Consider the following 22,041-nt stretch of genomic DNA (forward strand, 5'->3'; position numbering starts at 1 on the left):
ATATCCATTTGGATCTTTGTCAAATACTTCACCCCGGCCGGCTCTATCGGTTTCATAGTTCCACTCAGACTGTAGTGCCACCATGTGGCGAGAAAGAGCATAGCCCATATTAAATGTCATACATTATTTATTCAATGCTCAAAGTCAGCCACCACATTTCAATGGAGGACAGGTTCAAAATCACATCTCTATAAAACAGAATAAACTTCAAAGATACTACTGCAGTGACAGTAAGGTATTTTAATTGATAAAGCAATAAATAATGCAATAGTCTGTCAAACTCAAACAAAAACACTAACAATCAAAGTAAACAGTGGAATTACCTTTCCACACCGAAGACATTTCTTCAAACAGCATGGTTCTCCAAATGGTTCTCAGACACAGCATAGCAACGACACCACACAGACTCTACAAACTTCAGGTACAGAAATGCTCACCTGCATAGGTCTAAGGGACGCTTTTGTTTTAACCAGTCCCTCCCTATTTATAGTCCCAGAACGGTGGCAATACGGACCTCAATCATGAAAAATAAAGCTACATTTTTTGCATGGACTAGGTGACAAATAGCATGGACTAGGTGACTAGTGCGTAAGATATAATGCAAAGTCAACATGAGTTGAGTATATTAAATCTTTATTAATTAATATCCCATAGTTTAAAACAAAGTGACATTGAAAGAAAAGTGCTTGAATTAAAACACCCAACTATGTCTTACTAAACTCGTGAGGACGTTTTGGGGACCAACAATGATTCCCATTCAAAATCCTATTTTCCCTAACCCTATTTTCCCTAACCCCAACCCTAAAATAGCCTTTTTATAAGTGAGGACCGGCCAAACGTCCTCACTTCTCTGAAGTTGGTGGTTTACTATTCTAGTAAGGACTTCTGGTCCTCACAAGTTTAGTAAAATGTACACAAATGACAAATGACTCTGAGTAAAACACTGATAGGGATTTCAGCTAAATCTTAAGCAGCACAAAAGGTCAATTCATGCTTGTTCTCTGTTGTCTCCCCATATGACTTGTAAACAGTTCTACACCTCACAACACTATCAGCAATACCCACATTCACCAACCACCCACTGCCCTCACACCGGCTAATGAATTCACCATAAATAAACACCATCACATTCTGTGTCTTTCAACATCCACATTCAATAGTCATTCTCATCCCCACTGAAATCAAATGGGCCTTTTTTAACCACGGGGGGGGGGGGGGGGTTAGGGGTTTGTTATCAGACATTGTTTGGGGGAAACCCTCTCCCTCCTCCTCTCTCTTTTTCTGCATTTCTTCAGAAAGCCTGTAGTCACGTATAGAAAAACACAGTGTACAAAACAGTAAGAACACCCTCCTAATATTGAGTTGCACCACCTCCTTTCCCCTCAAAACAGCCTAAATTTATTGGGGCATGGACTCTACAAGGGGCCAATAGCATTCCACAGGGATGCTGGCCCATGACTCCAATGCTTCCCACAGTTATGTCAAGTTGGTTGGTGGACAATTCTTGATACACACAAGAAACTGTTGAGCGTGAAAAACCCAGCAGTGTTGCAGTTCTTGACACACACAAACCGGTGTGCCTGCAATCTACTACCATATCCTGTTGAAAGGCATTTAAATCTTGTCTTGCCATTCACCCTGTGACACATAGAAAATCCAAGGCTTAAAAATCCATGAAGCTTCATCTCCATTGATTGAAGTGGATTTAAGAGGTGACATCAGGGATTATATCTTTCACCTGGTCAGTGTGAGTCATTAATGTTCTGTACACTGTTTATATCCTTCATTTGACATTCAAAACAAACGGTCTGATAAGAGACTTAAAGTGCCATCATCCCATTATAGTTAAGACATTAAACATACTGTACATTTACCAGGCACTGCCCCTCCCTCCATTGAACAATTCAAATTACAAACAAATATCACCTTATAATTTGTAAAAAAAAAAATCCCTCGCTCAAAGCTGAAACACTGAAATGCAACATAGCATTGAGAATCATTTCTGAAACGATCTGGTCTATATTCATATTGCTAATAACACTATCATATCTACCGTTGTTAATTATTTCTGTCTCGGTCTGTGTGTGTGTGTGTGTGTGTGTGTGTGTGTGTGTGTGTGTGTGTGTGTGTGTGTGTGTGTGTGTGTGTGTGTGTGTGTGTGTGTGTGTGTGTGTGTGTGTGTGTATATATATATATATATATATATATATATATATATATATATATATATATATATATATACATACACACGTATATCTAAAGCCTATGGAACACATCCTGCTTCAACACTTTAAATGTACCTTTCCTTCCTCACTTTCTGAAATGTTAGAACCGCGTACCCAGGGGTGTGGACCATGTGAATGGTCATCCCCTCAGCCCATAAGGACTGCATCATTATGTGAGACCTACACACCCCCCTCAATCATGTTGGACACTTCCATCGACCCAGGGTCAATGACCTGCATGCCCTTTATGTTGGAAGATAACACACCTATTTAGAGTAGAAAGGGAGATTTCCTGCCTCCAGGTTCCTTTTCTCCACAAATAAGTAGATGCATAGTCACTTGTGTTGATAATAGTCTTTGCTGTTCGGAGCTAAATTAATGACATGCAGTGCTGGTTCGATACACTGGTCTAAAGTGCCATAGCATATTTGTTGACATTAGCTGATGTTAGTCTTGTGTAGAAAATAAAAATGGTTGTGGTTGATTTCTCATTTCTTCCATTGACATCCAGATGGCTTCAATCCACCGAAGTGGATATAAGGCCACAAAATGTCTGCTTGCGTCACTTCAATTCACCTGTTCAGTTTCAATCTCTGAGTACTCCATCTTCCACATACTTATCCCCTCAAAACAGCACCTCTTGGCATATTTATCTCTCTTGGTTTTCCATCCTTCAATATGGAACCTCCTGGAATGCATCTATTCCCATCCTTGAATCCATGAGTATCAAAATAATCTCCTTTCCAATGATGAGTCAACCACGTCCTGGTGCAGAAGCTTCATAATGGTGTTCACAATGCAAGTTCTCAGGCTGTGGCCAATGAAAGGCTTAAATGCGCATTTCTACCAAGCATCAGCAGCTAGCTCAGTTACAGTGACTACGCCATGGTTCCAGTGGGGCACAATTCCACTTCCACCCTTTTCTATTGCTGTAGTTCTCCCTCCAGACTAGAGGTGGAGCTGTGGTGCCGTCTACTTGGTATGGCATCCCCTGGCCTGGGCCCCGGGGCTAGAAGAAGTGCCCAGGCGTCTGCTATGGCTCCTCCAGCGCTGGCGGAGGACAAAGTCATAGTTGGCTGAGGTGGCCATGGCGTAGAACACGTTGGCCTTGTCAGGGATCTGGAGTTCTGGTGGGAGAGGAAGGGAATATATAGATCAGTATGGGGATTATATTGAGTGCCATGCACATTTGGGGTGTATCTCCATTGTCTATGGTGGCTTCTTTTCCTCGTCTCCTCTCCTTTATCTGTACTGATCAACAACAGAGGTGAACACAATACAAAATGTAGTTTAAAAGTGCAGAGGAAGAAAGGAGACAAGGGAGAGTAAGCTTCTTTCCTACTCTGACTGCGCTCACCTTTGTCCTGGGACAGCAGCTGTGTGAGGCTGAAGTCTGTACAGCTCATGTTCTCCAGGTTGTGTTTGTCCAGGGCCCTCTGGATCACCTGAGGAGTGTGGTCCTGACTGGTCAGCTGGACAAGAGGAACAGAGAGACAAGGTTAGCAGAACACACTGGACTTATAAGCTGCTTCAAGTGTACACTCTTATAGGAGGTGGAAATCCCAATTATTATTATTACTACAATCTAGAAAATCAACTACCATCCCTAACCAGTGAAGAGAGAGATCTACATTGGGGCACTTTAAGGGAGTATTTGTTAGAGTTCACTCACCAGAATGCTCTTATAGACATTGCCGTTGTTGCCGCACTCCACGCTCACCCTCACGATGCAGGAGTCGGCTACCTGCTTGTTATAGACGGGCTTAGAGCACGGAGGAGAGGAGGAGGAGCAACAGGAGGAGGAGGAAGAGCAGTCAGGGCTCATGGCCATAGAGGAGTAGGAGAGGTCGGGCTGGGAGGAGCTGCAGGAGGCGTCGGAGGGAGTGGGGGAGGTGGTGTTGGAGGAGAGGCCTTCAGACACGTTGTGGAGGGAGCCTGACAGAGACTGGGAGAGAGGAGGCATAATAAATGCTCCATGCTAACTGGCTAATAGCTGTTATACGTAAACAAGGTCAACATAGAACTTCAGACCTGGATTCAAAGAGTACTTTAGCTGTGCTTTATTGAGCTTGCCTGGCACATTGGAACCACATTGGAATACTCCCCAAAGTGCAAACCCCACCCAAAAGGCTCTCCAGGCAGGCTCAATCAAAACGCAAAAAAATATTTGAAAGAAATCAAATATTTGAACCCAGATCTGATTGAATCCTGAACATGGTTATCTACCTTGAGTTTGACTCTGAGGGGCGAGGGCTGTGATGAGGACAGATCCTCCATCTCTGAACCACTGGAGCCTGATGACGACACACTGAGCTGGTCTGAATGGGTCTTTCTGCTGGAGACATCAGTGCCCGACAGCAACCGACACACACATGAAAAAGGAAAGAGTTAATTAAAGTGCTCACAAATACCTCAAACACTCACATGTTCAATAGAGATGAGGTATAGACAGACACCCCGATGAAGGCATTAGCCAAGACACGCTGGTGTGTTTTAATAATGCTGTAGCCCACACAAAGGCTTTTTAACTTTCAAACCCACATGAGTGCCTGGACTTTGATTTTCTTTACCAACACTTAACCATTTGTGGATATCATTTTTCCTTTAGCTTTTGAAATGACTATTCCCCTCCAAGAGCACCTGCTGTTGTTTGAGAATACCTGCAGGACTCTTGCTACTTCTTTTCCCTCAATAGATAAAGTATATTCCTAACATAGTCTTTGGCCAATGACAGGAGTGTATTCTGTATTTATTAGTATCCCCATTAAATCACTAAATATACTCCTGTCATTGGCTGAAGACAAAGAGATGACAGGAGTGGAATGTTAGCTAGAAAAAGACTGGTACCCAGCCTAGCTACAACACAGTAGAGTATTGTATTTGGGTAGAGAGTGGCACAGGGTAAATAATAAATTATGTGAGAAAGGATTCTTGACATTTTGGCCATAGGAAGGCCAGACTTACGAGGGGAGCTTCTTGTTGAGCAGGCGCTGGCTCCAGGAAGAGGGCGAGTTTGGACAAGGGTCGACCGGATGCTCCAGAGCACGGGACAGCTCATAACTCTCCTGGTCATTGAGCATGGTGTGGTTCTGCAGCCAGGCTGAGATGGTCTGGTCTACCGGGAGGCTGTAGCAGGAGCAGAACGCCTGCAGCTGGCCAATCTGAGACAGGATCTCAAACTCCTGATAGAGGGAGAGAATGTCATGATACAGCCCACACACACAGCACTGTATGGTTACTGAGATTGGTTGCATTTCTTTTAAAAACCACTAGGGGGTGACACTTACCCGTCTACGTTTCTCAAAGTTAATGAGGCGACCCTGTGAATTAAAATACAAATAGGATTGAAATGAGCTCACATACCAGACCGTTGTAAATGCAGACAAATAATAGACAAGGAAAGTGGGTCATAAATAGGAGTGAGAAGTTGGGATGTTCTGACCACCAAAAGGTCTAGGAAGGCCACATCACAAAGCCACACTCGTATTGAATACATTGGGTTAGAATTGTGATCTCACCTCTACTGTGTCTGTGAGTGCAGTATCCAGCATGGTGAGGACTGTCAGGTAGGTGCCCAGGTAGGGGACTACACCACTGTTAGGGCTCTGTTTGAGGGACGATAAGACACTACGTCATACAGCAGCCTATCCTGTATTATACATTTGTCCCAAATGGCACCCTATTCCTGCCTAGTGCACTCATTTTTCACCAGAGCCTTGGTCAAAAGAAGTGCACTAAATAAGGAGCCATTGGGGCACGTTCTAAACAATGTAAACAGTTTATATTGTGTGAACGACAATGGGATGGTACGTCATAAAACAGTTCACAGCGATCGTGTTTATACAGAAAGCATCACCTAACCTTTATATAACATTGACCTGATGATGATCCACAATGACTAAAAAGGGTCTAAGTTAAGTTAACTTTGTACAATGTAAATTCAAGTGTCATTAAAGTGTGCAAAAGGCAAGTGTTGTGATTTGAGCTGACTAAAAGTTTCCACTGGAAGAGAGGATGGAAATTAAAAGGAGGAAGGTTGGAACGGAGAGAGATCTATATTATGGAATTACTGTGGAACCCAAATGGCACCCTATTCCCTAAATAGTGCACTACTTTTGACCAGAAAGTATTGCACTATATAGAAAATAGGGTGCCATTCAGGAAGCATCCAGTATCACAGACAGAGGCTGCATGTAACTTGTTTCAGAGAAGTCGAAACTAGGACGGGTCAGGACCATTAAGGGGTATTCCTACCTCACTTCCTCTTTTCGCTCTAAAGCATTAGGAAGAGACTTGTTTGCTGAGCTAACAGTATTATTTTAGTCTTCTCCACGTATCTCGTGCTCTGTGGTCCAAAGTCAAAGAATAAGGAAGCTACATAATGTCGGCAGATTTGAATGGATTTGCACGATTGTTGTGGACAGTAACTGAATATTATCAGCATGCTAGCTGTTCATACAATATACTGTAGGTGCTCAGACAAAAGTTCTATCATTTTAGTACAAATCATGTTAGAACACCAAAAGCACGGGCAGGAAGTAGTCTTACCATCTGTTTAGATATGGGGCACAGCTGGGGTGACTTGGGGGTGACATTGTCATCCGGCTGGCTGCCATCCTAAAGAACAGCAAAAACAACAGTCACATTAGGCTTGGTATAAAATGGGCACGGAAAAGCATTCATTCAATTGCCAACCATTAGCCAAGAATCAATAAAGTCCTCTAAAGGTTCCTACACATGAGAGTGCTTGAAATAGTGTGCATTATTCACGGTCACACTACCTGCATCTACTTGTTTTGGGCTTAAACAAGTACATAGAGTTTGAGATGGGTGGGGAAATCATAGCCAGTGCATAGTTAAGTTAATTAAATTAGAACTACTTAGTTCTTGTTATTATTGGGTGTGGTGTCTGATTGGTTGTCCCCCGTCATGATAAGGCTGAGATTGAGCATTGAATCACCTATAAAACCCAAGCACACACCCTTCTTTAGATAAGCAGCCAGTGGTGGCTGGTGGTACTTGAAATGGGAGGACGGGCTCATAGTAATGGCTGGAACGGAATTAATGGAATTGTATCAAACACCTGGTTTTCCATGTGCTTAATACCATTCCATTAAATCCATTCCATCCATTATGAGCCATCCTCCCCTCACCAGCCTCCTCTGGAATCAACACATACCAAGTCACCTCCGCCTGGTAATCGGTGTTGCTAGCTTTACCCGGAGGCATGTGTGGGTTCAGTCAAAGCAGTGTGACTCAATGTGCCCAGCCCGACACTGGCAGTCATATTGAATACGCCACCTTAGATGTGGGCCGTTTACAAAGCCAACAAGTAAAAGTGAATATAATATGATAGACAGTGCTATCGGATATGACTGACCCTATTTGATTGTGTGGCCAAAGTATAAAGTACAATGGCTCTTTTGTGCTGAAGTGTACACTTCCGATATGATAACAGCCCTATCATTATACTGTATTAACACCCATATCAGTCTTTTAGTTGGTGGCAGGTAGCCTAGAAGTTAAGAGGGTTGGGCCAATAACTGGAAGGTCGCTGGTTCGGATCCCTGAGCGGACTAGGTGAAAAATCTGTCAATATGCCCTTGAGGATGTCACTTAACCCTAATTGCTCCGGATAAGTGCATCTGCTAAATTACTAAAATGTAAATTAAAAAAAAATGCTTATGGAACAGAACAGTAAATGTTGCTACTCAGGTGGAAAATGTATTTTTAAGTGGTGTTCTTACTGTTGAACTCTACAGTTGTGGTGCCCTTCTGTGTTTATTTTTTTTTCAATTGAACCTTCATTTAACTAGGCAAGTCAGTTAACAACAAATTCTTATTTACAATGACGGCCTACCCGGGAACAGTGGATTAACTGCCATGTTCAGAACAGATTTTTTTTTTACCTTGTCAGCTCGGGGATTCGATCCAGCGACCTTTCGGTAACTGGCCCAACGCTCTAACCACTACCATTCTTTGGTTCTATACTGTGGTTCTTACCTCCACCAGGATCTCTCTGCTGGTCAGAAAACAGTTCTCATCTGGGAACGTCTCACACAGCTGGTCAAAACAGGCCATACAATCCCTAAAATAAAATGTATTGTCAGTTTTCAGAAATGTGCAGTATGCATCTCAGCCACCATATTCAGGGTTGCTTTCCGCTCAAAGAAGAATATCCAAGTGGTTCAGTTCAGAAGTAGAGTAAATCTGGGTCTGAGAACTTACCCTCAGAATCACTGGCTGAGAAAATATAAACCTGCTACCGTGCCTCTGCATATCTTACCTGTTGACGGCAGCCCAGGTCTTCTTGAGGCGGTACACAGCGTTGGACTGCAGGGCTGACAGGATGGCTCTCAGAGAGGAGAAGTTCTTCAGCGTTCTGCACTCCTACAGAGGACAGGACCGAACACAATGCCTACATTTAGCCACTTAAGAAACAGTTTGTTGCTTTCCTAAATATCTACATTAAAAAAAAAAAAGCTAAACATGTCTCTAAAGATCTTAAAATGTAGATATGTATATGTTCTATGTATACCATCTGGGCTTGCTGACCTGTGCTATGGCGATCCACCGCTCTAGCACCCTGGCCCTGAGGGTAGGGCTGGTGTGGGGGAGTAGAGGGGAGCTAGGGGCCGTAGATGGACTCAGGGTTGAGGAGGAGACAGAGATCGGAGACGTTGACGAGGAGCACAGCAGGGAGGTGATGACCCGGTTGGTGACAGCGTTGAACTGGGCGATGGTGGCACGGACGGTGGGCGCCACGTTGCGGTTCTCCTTCTTGTCCCGCTGAGACCAGACACAGCCCAGGCACTGGAACGGGACCACCTTGATGAAGAGGTCCTATAGAAAGGAGGGAAATACACTAAGATTTGTCATTCATGCAGAGTGATTGAACAGAAAGGGTTGGGTCATAAAGATGATTAACACTTACAGCGTCCAATCGTGTCAGCTGCTTTGCCACTTCAATGACAGGGAAGTCCATAAAGTCTCCAGTCGCCTCCTTCGGTACTTCCTCTCCTGACCCCTCCTCTTTCTGCTGACAATCACCATTATCTATTGGTGCAGACTGATGCAGACTAATGCGATCTAGGAAGAAAATAAGCAAAAAATAAGCATAATCACAACTTGTAAGACTTCTGCTGGTGAGGTAGGATGAAGTTTTTTGCTTGTGAGAGAAAGGGGCAAGGATAAAAACTTGAAACAGCGTGTTCTACCTACATTTGTCCAATAAAAACCCAGAGTTTGATTTCTGTTGAAAAACATTTTTCTACGGTTTGCCTTACTGAATGCTACCAACCTTCTTCCTGGAGCTTCTTGAGCAGCGTCTCAGCTGTTTGTGCGAGGCGACGGAAGGCGAGGCGGTGGCGGAGGTGGAAACAGAGCAGCCTCAGGGAGGGGTGCCGAGGGGGTTCCCTGAAGTCCTCCCTGTGTTCCTCTAGCCAGGTTCTGATCAGGGGCACCAGGGTGCTGGAGGAGGGGGGGGGTGATTAATATCAAGGGCGTTTTATGGTAAGAAGACATTGTAGAAGTAGTTGAGAGAGTGAAGTTCCTCATACCTCCTTGGGCAGACTGTGTTGTCCAGGTTGGCAATCATATCATCCCTATGGAAAGAGAGACATGCAGTACTTAGAAAAAACCTGAATGTTTGCTCAATGGTTACTGCTCCTACAAGGGATTTAGGGGTACAAAGCAATGTTTTGACCAACATGGTCTTTGTCAAAGAAATAGTTGGCCCTCTGCTACTCTCCTCCCACACCATGAATCTGACAAGCAAGAGTAGCCCTTTACTAACATATAAACTACAGAGACCTGACCTTTCGGCGGAAAGCCCATTGCTGTCAATTACAATCCATGTGCCCTGGGGCTAGCATATGGTGACATCAGTTTCATAAGGTAGCCTGTTGCTACCAGCGCTGCAGAAATTATGATGACAGCTTAACAACCAATTAATCATTATCTCTAGGGTTCTAAATGTCATAGGTCAAAGCAGATAGCATTAAACTCCAGTAAAAAGCTAACTACTGTACTGGTTAAGGGTCTTACTAGTCGATAACATAGTATTTAACTTTTCTGAGCTATCACAGAATAAGGTTCCCAGATTTTCCAGAAATTCCAGTTAGAGAATTCCTGGATATCATGAGGGAATAAGCAGGAGTTCCAGGAAAACTCAAACTATGATATCTGGAAAACCTTTTTATTTATTTTGCATAAAATATTATTAATAACCTATGAGGCAGCATTTTTAAAAAGGAGTCTTTAGACATTCTTGTTGGACCCGTCATGTGGTAGGTAATTAGGAACCGGTTAGGCAAACTCATAACTGAGTGACTGTCGCCTCCCACGACGTCACGCAAATATGTATGGGGTGAAACTGAATTATTCAAACTAGGAAAGCATTACAACATTAGACTGGTAGTCCTACATCATGCCAGATGCCTTCCAAATATTGTTGAAAGAGGTGCAACCAAAGTGCAGCCTCAGAGATTAGTCAGAGGTTATTAGTCTGATAAGAATTCAGGTCATTTTGTATGGGTCCTATCTAGGCCAAGGACTCCAGGCAAGACTCAAGGGTTTACTTCACAAGATGACTTTAGTCAACTGCTTTCAATGACTTTTCCCACTTACAAAAAACACATGCATTTAAAAGTTATCTTAACAGTAAGTGTCTGCTAAATACACTATCATATCACAAAACATTCAGAAGTAACATAGCATCATATAATCTCTGTAACCATCTCACCTCTGGAAGAGCAACAGCACAGTGCCACATACTGAATTACATTTGTGTTAAATGTATGTTGCTCTGAATAACAAAAAACAAGAACCACCATGAAATTCTATTCTGTGTCTCACCTCTGGAAGAGCAGTTCTATGAGTGTGTTGGAGGTGGTGAAGGTTCTGTAGGTGGACAGAAACACTCTGACGTAGTCAGATTCCTGGTGTTCTGAGTCCAGCAGGTGGGTTATCAGGCGCTCCAGGGTCCCCGCTTTCAACCGACGCACCTTCAATCAAATACAAATCCACTTTATTCATAATGAACTTTTTACATTAGCAGTTGTCACAAAGTGCTTGTCTCCCTCTCCCTAGATCTTTCCCTTTCTCCGCCTCTCTTGTCCTTTGTCTATCCCCAGTCTTTCCTTCTCCACATCTCTCTCTGATCATTCATTCTCTCAAAGTGCTTTTACCTTCACTGTGTGGTACTGGATGAAGTTGAAAGCTGATGGAGTCGACGGGGACATAGTGAGAGGCTCTGAGGGGACCTGGGTGGAGGGGCTGGGGAGCACAGGCTCCCTACATAGCGTTATGCCGAACACGGCCCCCTCTTCCACCTCCTCCCCCCACTCCTGCACTGGGTCCTGGTGGGAGACAAAGGGAGTGGAGGTGAGACTTCAATAGACTAGAATAGTAATTGCACATTAAGGGTTGTTGGCATTAGCCAAAAGTGCCATAACACACAGAATTAATCAAAATGGGTTTGCCAGTTCTACTAAATTCACAGGCGTTCAACTTCAACTGCAGTGAAGCGGCCTACATTTTCCTCATGCTTTGTGACACAAACACCACCAGCCACATTCAAAGCATTCAGGAAATGAGCAGTTTAAGTGAGAAGGTTAAGCACAGCTACGTCAATAGCACCGTTCCACAGACGCTGCTTTCAAACATAGAATTCTCAGTTCAATCTACGCAGGCACTGCAGAGGCATCAATTAGTCTGTCTAGCAGTTGGTATGAGAGCTTTTTAAACATTGATTGTGAGCTGTGCAATGTTAAGGGACCAAATGTAAAACGTGTTGCACATTTTTAGCTAGACATCCATCTATGCAAATGTAAATGCTGCAGAGGTACCTGCTATTAGACTGAATGCCTGTACAGCAACAGGTATGTGACATCATTAAATAGATATTATACATTCACAATGTATAGGGACATAAATGTCAATGTGTTGCATGTTTTCAGCTAGACATGTTTTTACTATACTGTATGATTATATCCCATCTGACTGGTATGAGAGCACATTATACATTTTGAAATGTATAATTGCTAGTTATAGACCTGTATGTCTAAAATGTGGAACGTTTTCAGCAAGACATATGCAACATCGTTGCACCCTCCACTCAAGCTATACTACATCAACTCACATTCCATCACCCAGAGCAAAGTAAAGATAATATTCTCCATCAAAGAGAACCACAATGGAAATACGTTTAAGTTCTCAACGTTTCTTAAATGCATTGCATTCATGTGTTGTTCAATTGTGCTATTAAAATGGTCAAAAAAATACAATTGCAAAAAAACAATATGGCATTTCCTTCACTTTTGAAGAAGTCGCCAATGTATGGTGTAAAAACCAACCAAACACCATTTCACACAGCGGGTACATGCCAAATGGCAGCCTATTCCCTATGGGCCTTGGTCAAAAGTAGTGTACTATATAGTGAATAGGGTGCCATTTGACACACAGCCAGACACTTCCTGACATACAGAAGGAGACCCACATAGACCATATTAGCCCAAGATCCCATAGACTAGACAGAGGTTATACCCTCACAATGTAACCAGAGGATGAAGTTTCAGTTTCACTGATAGGGCAGAGTGTAGAGTGGGTAGGGTGTGGCGCTACCAGCTCTGTAGGCCCTAGACTTTGACCCGACTGGGTGGGTAGACAGAAGACCCTACCTAGACCTGTAGCTTTTAGGCAAAGCAGAACTCACTGTATCCATGAGGCCTGCCTACCCATGCACTGGAGAGCACTACAGTACCTCTCAGTATCGCTGTGTTCTGTTCACATCGGTAACAAAAAACGGAGTAACACATTTCAGTAACATCTAGATGTTCTCAGTCACTGGAGATCCCATGAATTCCATATAATAACTTCTAGGGTGAAGATTCTAGCTAGTATCCTACTGACACACAAAGGAGAATCAAGCCATAAATAGAGGATGAGGAAACAAGGAAGTTTCCACACGGTCAGACATATTGGATGTGAGTCATATAGATGGCAACGTCCAAACTCTCCCTATCTCTGTCTCTGGTTGATGCTATTCACAGCCACTAAAAGCCTGTCGATATCCATAGTCTGTCGTAAAGAACATTGACAGGTTCCAAATGACTGTTTGTTGTCATTATACAACACCTAATGGAGTCTGGCTGGCTGCAGAGGGAATGAGAACAAGAGCCACTATTTACTGTGCCCTCCATATCTGTGTCCTCCATATGCCAGACATGCAAGTTTTGTTGATAACTCTCCATGGTACACTGATCTGGACCAATAGGCACCCTCAATGTTCTGTCCCTGTCTGGTGGGTGAACACACACACACAAATGCACCTTCAAAAGAATAAAAAAATGACAACCAAAATATTAAATCTTGAAGACAATATTGAGTTAAAGTTGTGATTACACTATATGGAAAACAAAATGATATTAGCAAGAAAAATCACAATATGGTCCTATAATAATACGTGTTACTCTTTGCTGTGTCAGTAAAGGTATTCATTATTTGAAATATTATGGTTTCATTATTTTAGGCTATTATTTTTTTTAAATATTAAAATCTCACAGGATAAAAGGCTGTGTAATTAATTGATTGCATGCGACAAAAGTAGACCAAGTAGCCTAAAAAGAACAGAGACATTTCAGAAGAAGTACAGTAAGCAATGAATAAAGGTAAAAACTAATACCATTGACAAACGCCATTTCCCCATATTCCCAGTCGTTTTAGTTGATGAAAGAAGTTAAAGTTTCCAGTAGTTTAGGGAGCCATTTCTTCTGTTTGCTGCTGGTAGATACCGATATTCCAATGAAGTAATCCGTGAGTAACCGAAATAAGTATTGGATGGCCAGTAGCCCAGTTCCGCAAATTACATGGGATGTCGCTGATCCGACCAAAAGAACAATTCTGAATTGCGTATAATAATATAGAGTATATTTTATATACTGTATCAACTCAAACGACATTGATAGATTAATATACTTCTAAGCAGGCGTCAAACTCGATAGCCTAACCGCTACACAGCCTGTCTGTGTGAGCTTCGCTGTGAGCTGTGCGACAGCCGGTTTCTGTTCAAAGTCGCAGTGACTAATTGCACCTGAGCGCGAGAGCAGAGGCTGTACTAGCAGGTGAGGGCAGGGCGGGAATCTTGTTACCACGCGCTTTTACGTGAACATATTTGGTGATCGCAGTGTCACAAACTGACGGTAACAGGTCATGTCCTTCACAACTTTCACACTTGTAATGTTTTTTTCTGATTATTTAGATAAATTAAAATAATTTAAAACAATGTAATAAACAAACATTTGCACCATCTTAGTAGGTATAGACGATGTCTGATTACTGTAGGCCTACTATTGCCATAAAGGGAACATTAGCATTTTTTCCTTAAATGCATTAATCCACTTTCTATTATCTAGGCACAGTATGAGCTTTTTGCTATTAGTGTTTTGGGAATTCTTAAACCATCACAAGTCTGAGAATTCTTCAGGCAAGAACCATGGGCATGTAATGTGCTTCTCAGGTGACTGCTCCTGGTATCTCCTTCATACCTTACTGCCACTATTCTAAAATCCAGTCGGGACAGTTCTCAGGACTGCTCTCAACCCATGGTGTCTGTAAGAGGTATGGCATGGTTGGAAATTCCACAGGAAAACTAGTCTGTTTTGTTCCTATTGAGTGTTCCAAGCCAGTGTCACCTGTTGCTGTCCTGTTCTACTGGCTGGCTGAAAGTTCCAAAATGACTTAGAAGCAGACCATATTTATCACATGTAGAAACATGTAGGGTTTCTGTTGAGCTGAACAGTAGCTCTTTAGTCCCAATGTTCTTATAGCCTTGGCTTGTGCAAGCCAGAGCTAACAGCTCATATAGCAGGATCCTATCGCCTGTTTCTGTAGCGTGAGGCAGCTTAATGTACAAGTCCCCCCCCCGGGCAGGACACTAGTCTATCGCAGGGCCTTACCCCCAGCATATCTCCTTAATTCTGAGTACCACTCGAGACGCATCGGGTCCCGTTTTTACAGTCTTTGGTATGACTCGGCCAGGGATCGACTTCCCAACCTTTCACTACTCACATTTGATTATAAAATTGTCACTGTAGTCTAATCTACTTTTATCCCTAAATTGTCCCAATGAGAAAGCGCCTTGACCGCCCAATGATAAAGTGTCAACCATCTCTAGCTCAGCAGATGGCGTTTGATCAATGGCGGTTTCTATTATAAACCCCCCTCATTAGCAAACATTGGGTTTCAAAAGGGGAGAATGGGTAACTGTTGCTTAATGAGTTCCCCCCTCTCCTCTGAATATCTGAACCATGGCCATCCAATGCCACACTCTGCCAGTCCAGAGGCACAAAGAGAAAGAGAGGGGGTAGCCGAGGGGGCAGGGTGAATAATTAACGTTAATGAGACACAGTGAATTCACAACAACGCACAACAATTGTCAGATTAGATGACTTCAAAACAAATTAATCTCGATTTTGTATAATCGACGACATGAGTAAACTGTCTTTTTGGAACAATATTTTTGTTGGTATGAAATACGGTTTACAACTGTGGGACATGTCCAAATGATAGCCCTTATCAGAAGAGGCGTGTTAAAACCAGCACGCTTCAGAAGTGACAGACACACTTCCTGGTGGACTTCCTTCCTCCTCAGGGTCAAAATAGCTACTGTGTTCAACAACACAAACTACTGAAGAAAAAGGAAACAAAAGCAGCAGCATACATGAGAACCACATCTGCTCTGACGTAAAACCACCTCACACCAAGGTACAACATGACAGCTGTTATACAGCACAGTGATGACCCCTCCCTCTTACCATTTACGCAGTAACCGAACCTAGACAGTAAAGCTGGCACCTATAAATCTCAACCCTAGCTCTGCAACTGACGTCACTGGAGATGTCAGGCTCTTATAAATCAATCCTGGTAAGCGGAAGCTTCCAAAAGTAAGGCAACTGGATATTCTGACACAAGAAAAGTGTTTTCATGTCATATTCAGGAGGCTCCCACTCACTGGTTTCACTTGCCAATTCCCTGTAGGTCTAATACCTGACATTTATATGGTTTTAACGGAGCTACCAAGCTAACTGACTGCTCAAATGTGTATGCACAATAACTATATAGGGTATCAGTCAGACAAAACCCTTCAGCCTCTACACATTCAGACTCAAGCAACTCTTTACCTAACTGGAAGGGGGAAAACACCATGCCACCAAATCTAACCGCCTAAATTAATACATTACCATTTGATAGGTACTTTACACAATACTGAGTCAGACAGACGTTTATTCCTCTACGCATTGACACGCAATGCAACCCACTCCACTCTCTTTGGCCCTTAGCTATAACGAAAGGTCAAACATCACCTTTCCACCAACTCACCTCAGTGACCTCTGTGTCCAGCAGCTGGAAGCGCCTCAGCCAGAGCCCCGGCTCCATGTCCGTCAGGACATCCACACGGTGGGTGTGTCGAAGGCACAGCAGTCTCTTCATCCTGCCTACCCGGGCTCTCAGGCCCCTGCCCTCCCCTCCACAGAGAGATAGTGTAGAACGCATCCTCATCCACAGGTAGTAGAGTCATCAAGGTTCTCACCTGACAAGGGGAGAGTAGAGAGAGCCCTTAACCACCACACTATAGTACAGCTATGTAGGACAAGGGACAACGAATGAATGATAGGTCTACAGGACAGAATGAAAGTCATCCTTTGTTATATGTTACAGTCCGATACTTTATTGCCAATTGTCTAGGAAATTCAGTAATCTTATGTTGCAAGGAAGAGGTTCAATAAAGAAGACAAAGGAGTCATTCAACATGGGAATTTCTTAGTGGTATTTAGAGGTCTGGATAGCAATTCCTGTACATTACCCTAACATATTCATTGGTTCATAGACGCACAATGACATCCATTTTCTGACCCAATTCCATGAAAAGGGAAAGTTGTGTACTTTTAGGGAAGAGGAAAAATACCAAAATTAATTTTAGAAAACTCCTCCAGTCAATCTATGAAACCATGACCAAGTCAATCAAGAAGTCACCGTCCGTCCGCTTTGTTAATTCTAAACCCATATAATCCTTTGTTGACTCCACACCTTTGAGGCATTAACATAAGTGACAAAATATTATGGTTACAGTTTTGTCGTCACTTAAGTTGATCTAAATAATGGTCCACAATAGTGTACTGTGTGAACATGAGTGAGGCTGGTCATACACACCAATCTGATTCACTATAGTCTTTCACATGTATCTCAACCCGTCCCTTCACCCAAACGTGTAGACAACACATAGCCTGGTGCTAGACTATGTTCTGTAGCCAACAACATGGCAATGAACACACAGAGGAGTTGACTGAAGAACAAACAGACTATATTACCAGGCTAGGAAACACAAATAGAAAGTACAGTAACTTAATGCATTTGATTGGTGAGCTTTTCCTTAACCACAGTTTAACAGATCCGCCCAGATTCCTCTTTGGAGCCATAATGGCTGTACAGTTTCTCTCCGAGTCATGAAAATAACATTCCATATAGGGAAACTGTGTTGAGATGCCATATGATTTGGCAAGACTACAAACAGATCTGAGAACCACCCAACCTTTTCTTGCTAAGACAGATGAAGTAAATACAAACAGTACAGGAGATATATGTTGTGCCAACAAGAAGATGCCAGACAACATGTGTTGTCACAACATGCCCTTTTATAAATGGGGCTTCTTTTACCAGCTTTACGGAGAAATAGGGACAGGAGGCATAGCATGACTTAGGCTACCTATAACAATAATACCACAGCCATTTTTACCCATATAATCCTTTGACTCCACGCCTCCATCTTTGAGTCATTAACATAAGTGGTGCCAAAAATAAACACAATCAAATATTTAGAAGACAAAATGGAATGCTTCACAATAATAATGCTTCACAATAATGTATGAACATGAATGACACTATTGGTCATACCAATCTGATTGACCATAATATTTCACATGCATCTCAACCTGTCCCTTCCCCCTAAAGGTCTAGACAACACATCGCCTGGACCTAGGACTTTAAGAGTTCCTTAGCCAACTCTTCATGGCAATGAATGAACACAAGAGAGGAGTTGGCTAAAGCAAAAACAGACAAGCTTCCCAAGCTAGGAAACACAAATAGACAGTATAGTAACTTACTGCGTTCGATTGGCGAGTGTTTCCTAAACCGCAGTTTGACAGATCAGCTCAGATTAATCTCTGGAGCCATGATGGTTGTACAGTTTCTCTCAGAGTGATGACAAGAGCATTCCAGACAGGGAAACTGTGTTGATGGGGAGCTTGGAGCTGGAGAGAGTGGCATTGAATGGTCACTCAGTGATTGTTGATTGTACTGGTTGGAGCTTTAACAGCTGAACTATGGAGAGAGAGAGGGAAAGAGAGCAAGAAGGGCGGGTGGTCCCCTTTTTCCTCTTTCCCTGCTCCCCTCTTCTCCATTGTGTAATACGGTCCTGTATAAGTAATCTGTTGATTACAGATCTGTCAGGTCCAATATCTTTCCGCTTAACTTATCTCTTCATTAAAAGTGAGCGAGCCCCCAACTCCCTTTTGTTTTCTTGTTGGCAAACCATCACCACTGGAGAGATGAGCCATGCTACTGGCTCTCGGTGTGCATTCGGCCTGTATTTCTGACAATTAATATATAAGGAAATTCTAGGCCTAAGGCCTACAACTATTAAGATTAAACCGTTTTTTGACCGTCAACTATATAGACAATAGTTTGTTTCTTACCTGCGAATTTCCCCACATTACACGTTTGCATTGATTTCTAACCAGGGCTGATAGCATGTTTCATTATCATTTCATATGATGGTCATTTCATAAACATTGTTTTGATTAGAAGTCCATCCATACACACTGGCCTAATTGACAGAGTGTGTGGAGTGGAAAGGGTAGTTCAATTTAGGAAAACACAGGTGTACAATGACTAATTGATTGCCTAGCTAATTATCTTAAAGAGGGAGGGTACCTGTTGGTCTCCCTCTCGCTCTCTCTCAAGTCATCAGGTTGAATAAGGGCATGAGGTAGCGTGCCTTGAATGATGTTTAGACAGGTTGTTAGACCGTTCTCTTCAAGAGAATGAAGGAATTTGGGAGGTGTGTCTCATTGGCTACGTTCACACAGGCAGCCTAATTCACAAAAGATCTGAATTAGGCTGCCTGTGTGAACCTATGAGTTTTATATCCAAAACTAAGATTCAAAGCACACAAATCATGAATATTTTAAAGCTTAGATTAACGGTATAAGCCTATACATGAAAAGTGAAAATGCTTCCAAATCTTATTCCTTATGATGTATTTGTTTACAGGTATTTTTTTTTTGCCATTTATGAAAGTCATTCAATGAGTTTATATTGGCTATAGCAGTAAAGGCCAAATTCAATATATTTTTTTATACAGTTACACTTTTAAGAATGAAAAGCCTGTTGTATTAGATGAAGTGCCCTTTAACCTCTATAGACCACATGGAGAATTCAATAAAACTGCAAAAATGTATGTCACATTCGATCTATACATTTCATGTGTAGGCTAATGGGTGTGTCTGTGTGTATGGTGTGAGAGCAACCAATGGAAATCTAGCCCAAGCTTTTTATTAGGCCCTTTGAAATGAAGTCAATATTGTTTCCTGTTAGGAGAAAAAATATCAAGAATAACAAATATACACACCCATTATGCCCTGGCCTTTGTTCTGTCTCTCTGCTTGACATTCAGCTCTTACCCTCTGTAACTGCGTCATAACTTCAGAAACGTCAAACGCCCAATCTAAAGCTAGCACATCCTTCTTTCTTGTTGCGTCTTTCTTGTACCGCTTAAACATTGGTTGCTAAGGCCTGTTACAGCCCTTTGAGTATCAATAATGAAATATCAGATAGATTTGCCGGTGCTACAAAACTACAAAAACTAATAATTGAAGCCTGTTCTCATTAACCAAGCAGGACTAAAGCGATTTCCAAGTACGTTTCTCCTCTGTACTCTTACAGTACACTGTCTGAAACATGTTGTGCACCATGCATGCCAGACACTCATACTGTCATACTGTCAAACTCACACAAACACACACAACAAAGAATGCTTAATCCCAATGACTCATTGTGCTGGTTTGAAAAAGCTTTTGTCCCTCTGCATGTCCCTCACCCCCAGCTGTCTGTCTGTCTGTTTCGTTACATAAGTCACACAGCCAGCATCATGTGAGCGAGCATGGAGAGAAGAAGGAAGAGAGAGAGGGACGGAGGGGAAGAGAGAGAGGGAAGGAGGGGAAGAGATAGGGAAGGAGGGGAAGAGAGAGAGAGAGAGGGAAGGAGGGGAAGAGAGATAGAGCACAACTCAAGCACAAACAACTGGGTTGTTACACCAAATGAGTGCCTTTGCATCCCTTTGATATTTTAAGTAGACATTGTGCATCAATATTGAATTTTAAAAGCCTGTTATATTAAATGAAGTGCCCTTTAGTATAGACCACATGTAGAATTCAATAAATCTGACTCACTAGTGCCAAAATGTCTCTCCGTGCATCCTCTGTGACATCTAGGAAGATTTTAACTCACTTAACCCCAACATTTCTCCAAGTTTCTCTTGTTTTAATATGGTGAAACTTTAAATAAAAATATATATAAATACAATTCTCAAAAGAAACATTGAACATCTAATAGTCAAATCATAGTGTATAAGTGGAGGCCTCCCGAGTGGAGCACTAGTGCCACTAGAGATCCTGGTTTGAGTCCAGGCTCAGTCACAGCCATCCGCAAACGGGAGACCCATGTGCTGTACACAATTGGCCCAGTGTCATCTGGGTTAGGGGATGGTCTGTCCTGCAGGGATGCTCTTGTCCCATTGTGCACTAGAGACTCCTGTGGCGGGCTGGGTGCAATGCACCCAATGCCAGGTGTACAGTGTTTCCTCTGACACATTGGTGCGGCTGGCTTCCGGGTTAAGCGGGTAATGTGTCAAGAAGCAATGTGGCTTGGCTGGGTTGTGTTTCTGAGGACACACACCTCCCCAAGTCTGTACGGGAGTTGCAGCGATGGGACGAGACTGTAACTACCAATTGGATACCACAAAAAAGGGGTAAAAATAAACGAAAGTAGAAGAGCTTTGTAGTAACCTGGTATATTTATGTTTACCAATAGATGGCAGTATTGACTCAAGACAGGTTTCTTTCCGCATCAGTAGCCGTTTTCTGTCTGTCATATATACCCATGCTTGAGAAAGCCTCAGGTAGCTTACGCCAGGTGCATTAGGGAATGTTATTCTAAGTTACAATTAAATACTAAATGTACTTATGTGTCCGGTGTCATCAATCTAAGAAGCATTTTAAGATACTGTTATACTCTTTTTGGCCAATTTTTGGGTGTTTTGTGGTGGAAAACTGAGTGGCTCAAGCAATAACACATCAACCCTCTTACCCAACTTGCATTCAATTGCACCTCCCTGTGGTTCACAACAAGCTTCCATTCCCCCTGCCACAAGGGAATATATGGCTGATTTAAGATGAAATTGTCAACCCTGTCACGGTCGACCCTGTTACTTTATTTGGCACTTAATAGGCATTTAGTATAGTATTCTCATGTATTTAACCTCTTCAGGTGGGAAAATGTGTTTTTATGAAGTTGAAAATGTTCAAATTAGGTGACCAAGTTACACTTCTCAAAAGGCAACGGATTGGTGGAACGACCCGCTTTAGATCAGTAGCGCGAGGTTCCCTGTAGTTCCTCAGAGGTGAGGTGTGTCTTTCCCGTAAGCCCACTGATGTTATACAGGATCTCATGTCAAACATGGACAACGGCACTCGTTTGTTAA

General features: G+C 42.6%; 1 protein-coding gene across 5 annotated transcripts; it reads right to left on the reverse strand.

Annotated features, from left to right (window-relative positions):
* Positions 1-616: 616 nt before the first annotated feature.
* On the reverse strand, positions 617-19,053 carry LOC110485678 (ral guanine nucleotide dissociation stimulator-like 1). 5 transcript variants are annotated; one of them, XM_090195719.1, is made up of 18 exons: positions 18,977-19,053; positions 16,605-16,815; positions 11,414-11,584; positions 11,082-11,230; positions 9,785-9,829; positions 9,526-9,695; positions 9,160-9,314; positions 8,781-9,068; positions 8,512-8,615; positions 8,229-8,313; positions 6,774-6,842; positions 5,744-5,830; positions 5,513-5,545; positions 5,190-5,407; positions 4,452-4,560; positions 3,898-4,170; positions 3,583-3,697; positions 617-3,352 (listed from the first exon to the last, which is right to left on the reverse strand). In XM_090195719.1, exons 2-18 carry the CDS (start codon positions 16,782-16,784, stop codon positions 3,198-3,200), a joined length of 2,406 nt encoding a protein of 801 aa, XP_090051845.1. In that variant the 5' UTR covers positions 16,785-16,815; positions 18,977-19,053; the 3' UTR covers positions 617-3,197. The 5 variants fall into 5 exon arrangements, with proteins under 5 accessions (XP_090051845.1, XP_090051846.1, XP_090051844.1 ...); XM_090195720.1 differs by lacking the exon at positions 18,977-19,053 and adding an exon at positions 18,386-18,532 and having other exon boundaries at positions 4,452-4,557; XM_090195718.1 differs by lacking the exon at positions 18,977-19,053 and adding an exon at positions 18,386-18,532.
* Between the last annotated feature and the right edge of the window lie 2,988 nt (positions 19,054-22,041).

The sequence above is a fragment of the Oncorhynchus mykiss genome, chromosome 13, assembly GCF_057628025.1.
Source record: "Oncorhynchus mykiss isolate SJ-2025 chromosome 13, ASM5762802v1, whole genome shotgun sequence".
NCBI classification, from domain to species: Eukaryota; Metazoa; Chordata; class Actinopteri; order Salmoniformes; family Salmonidae; genus Oncorhynchus; species Oncorhynchus mykiss.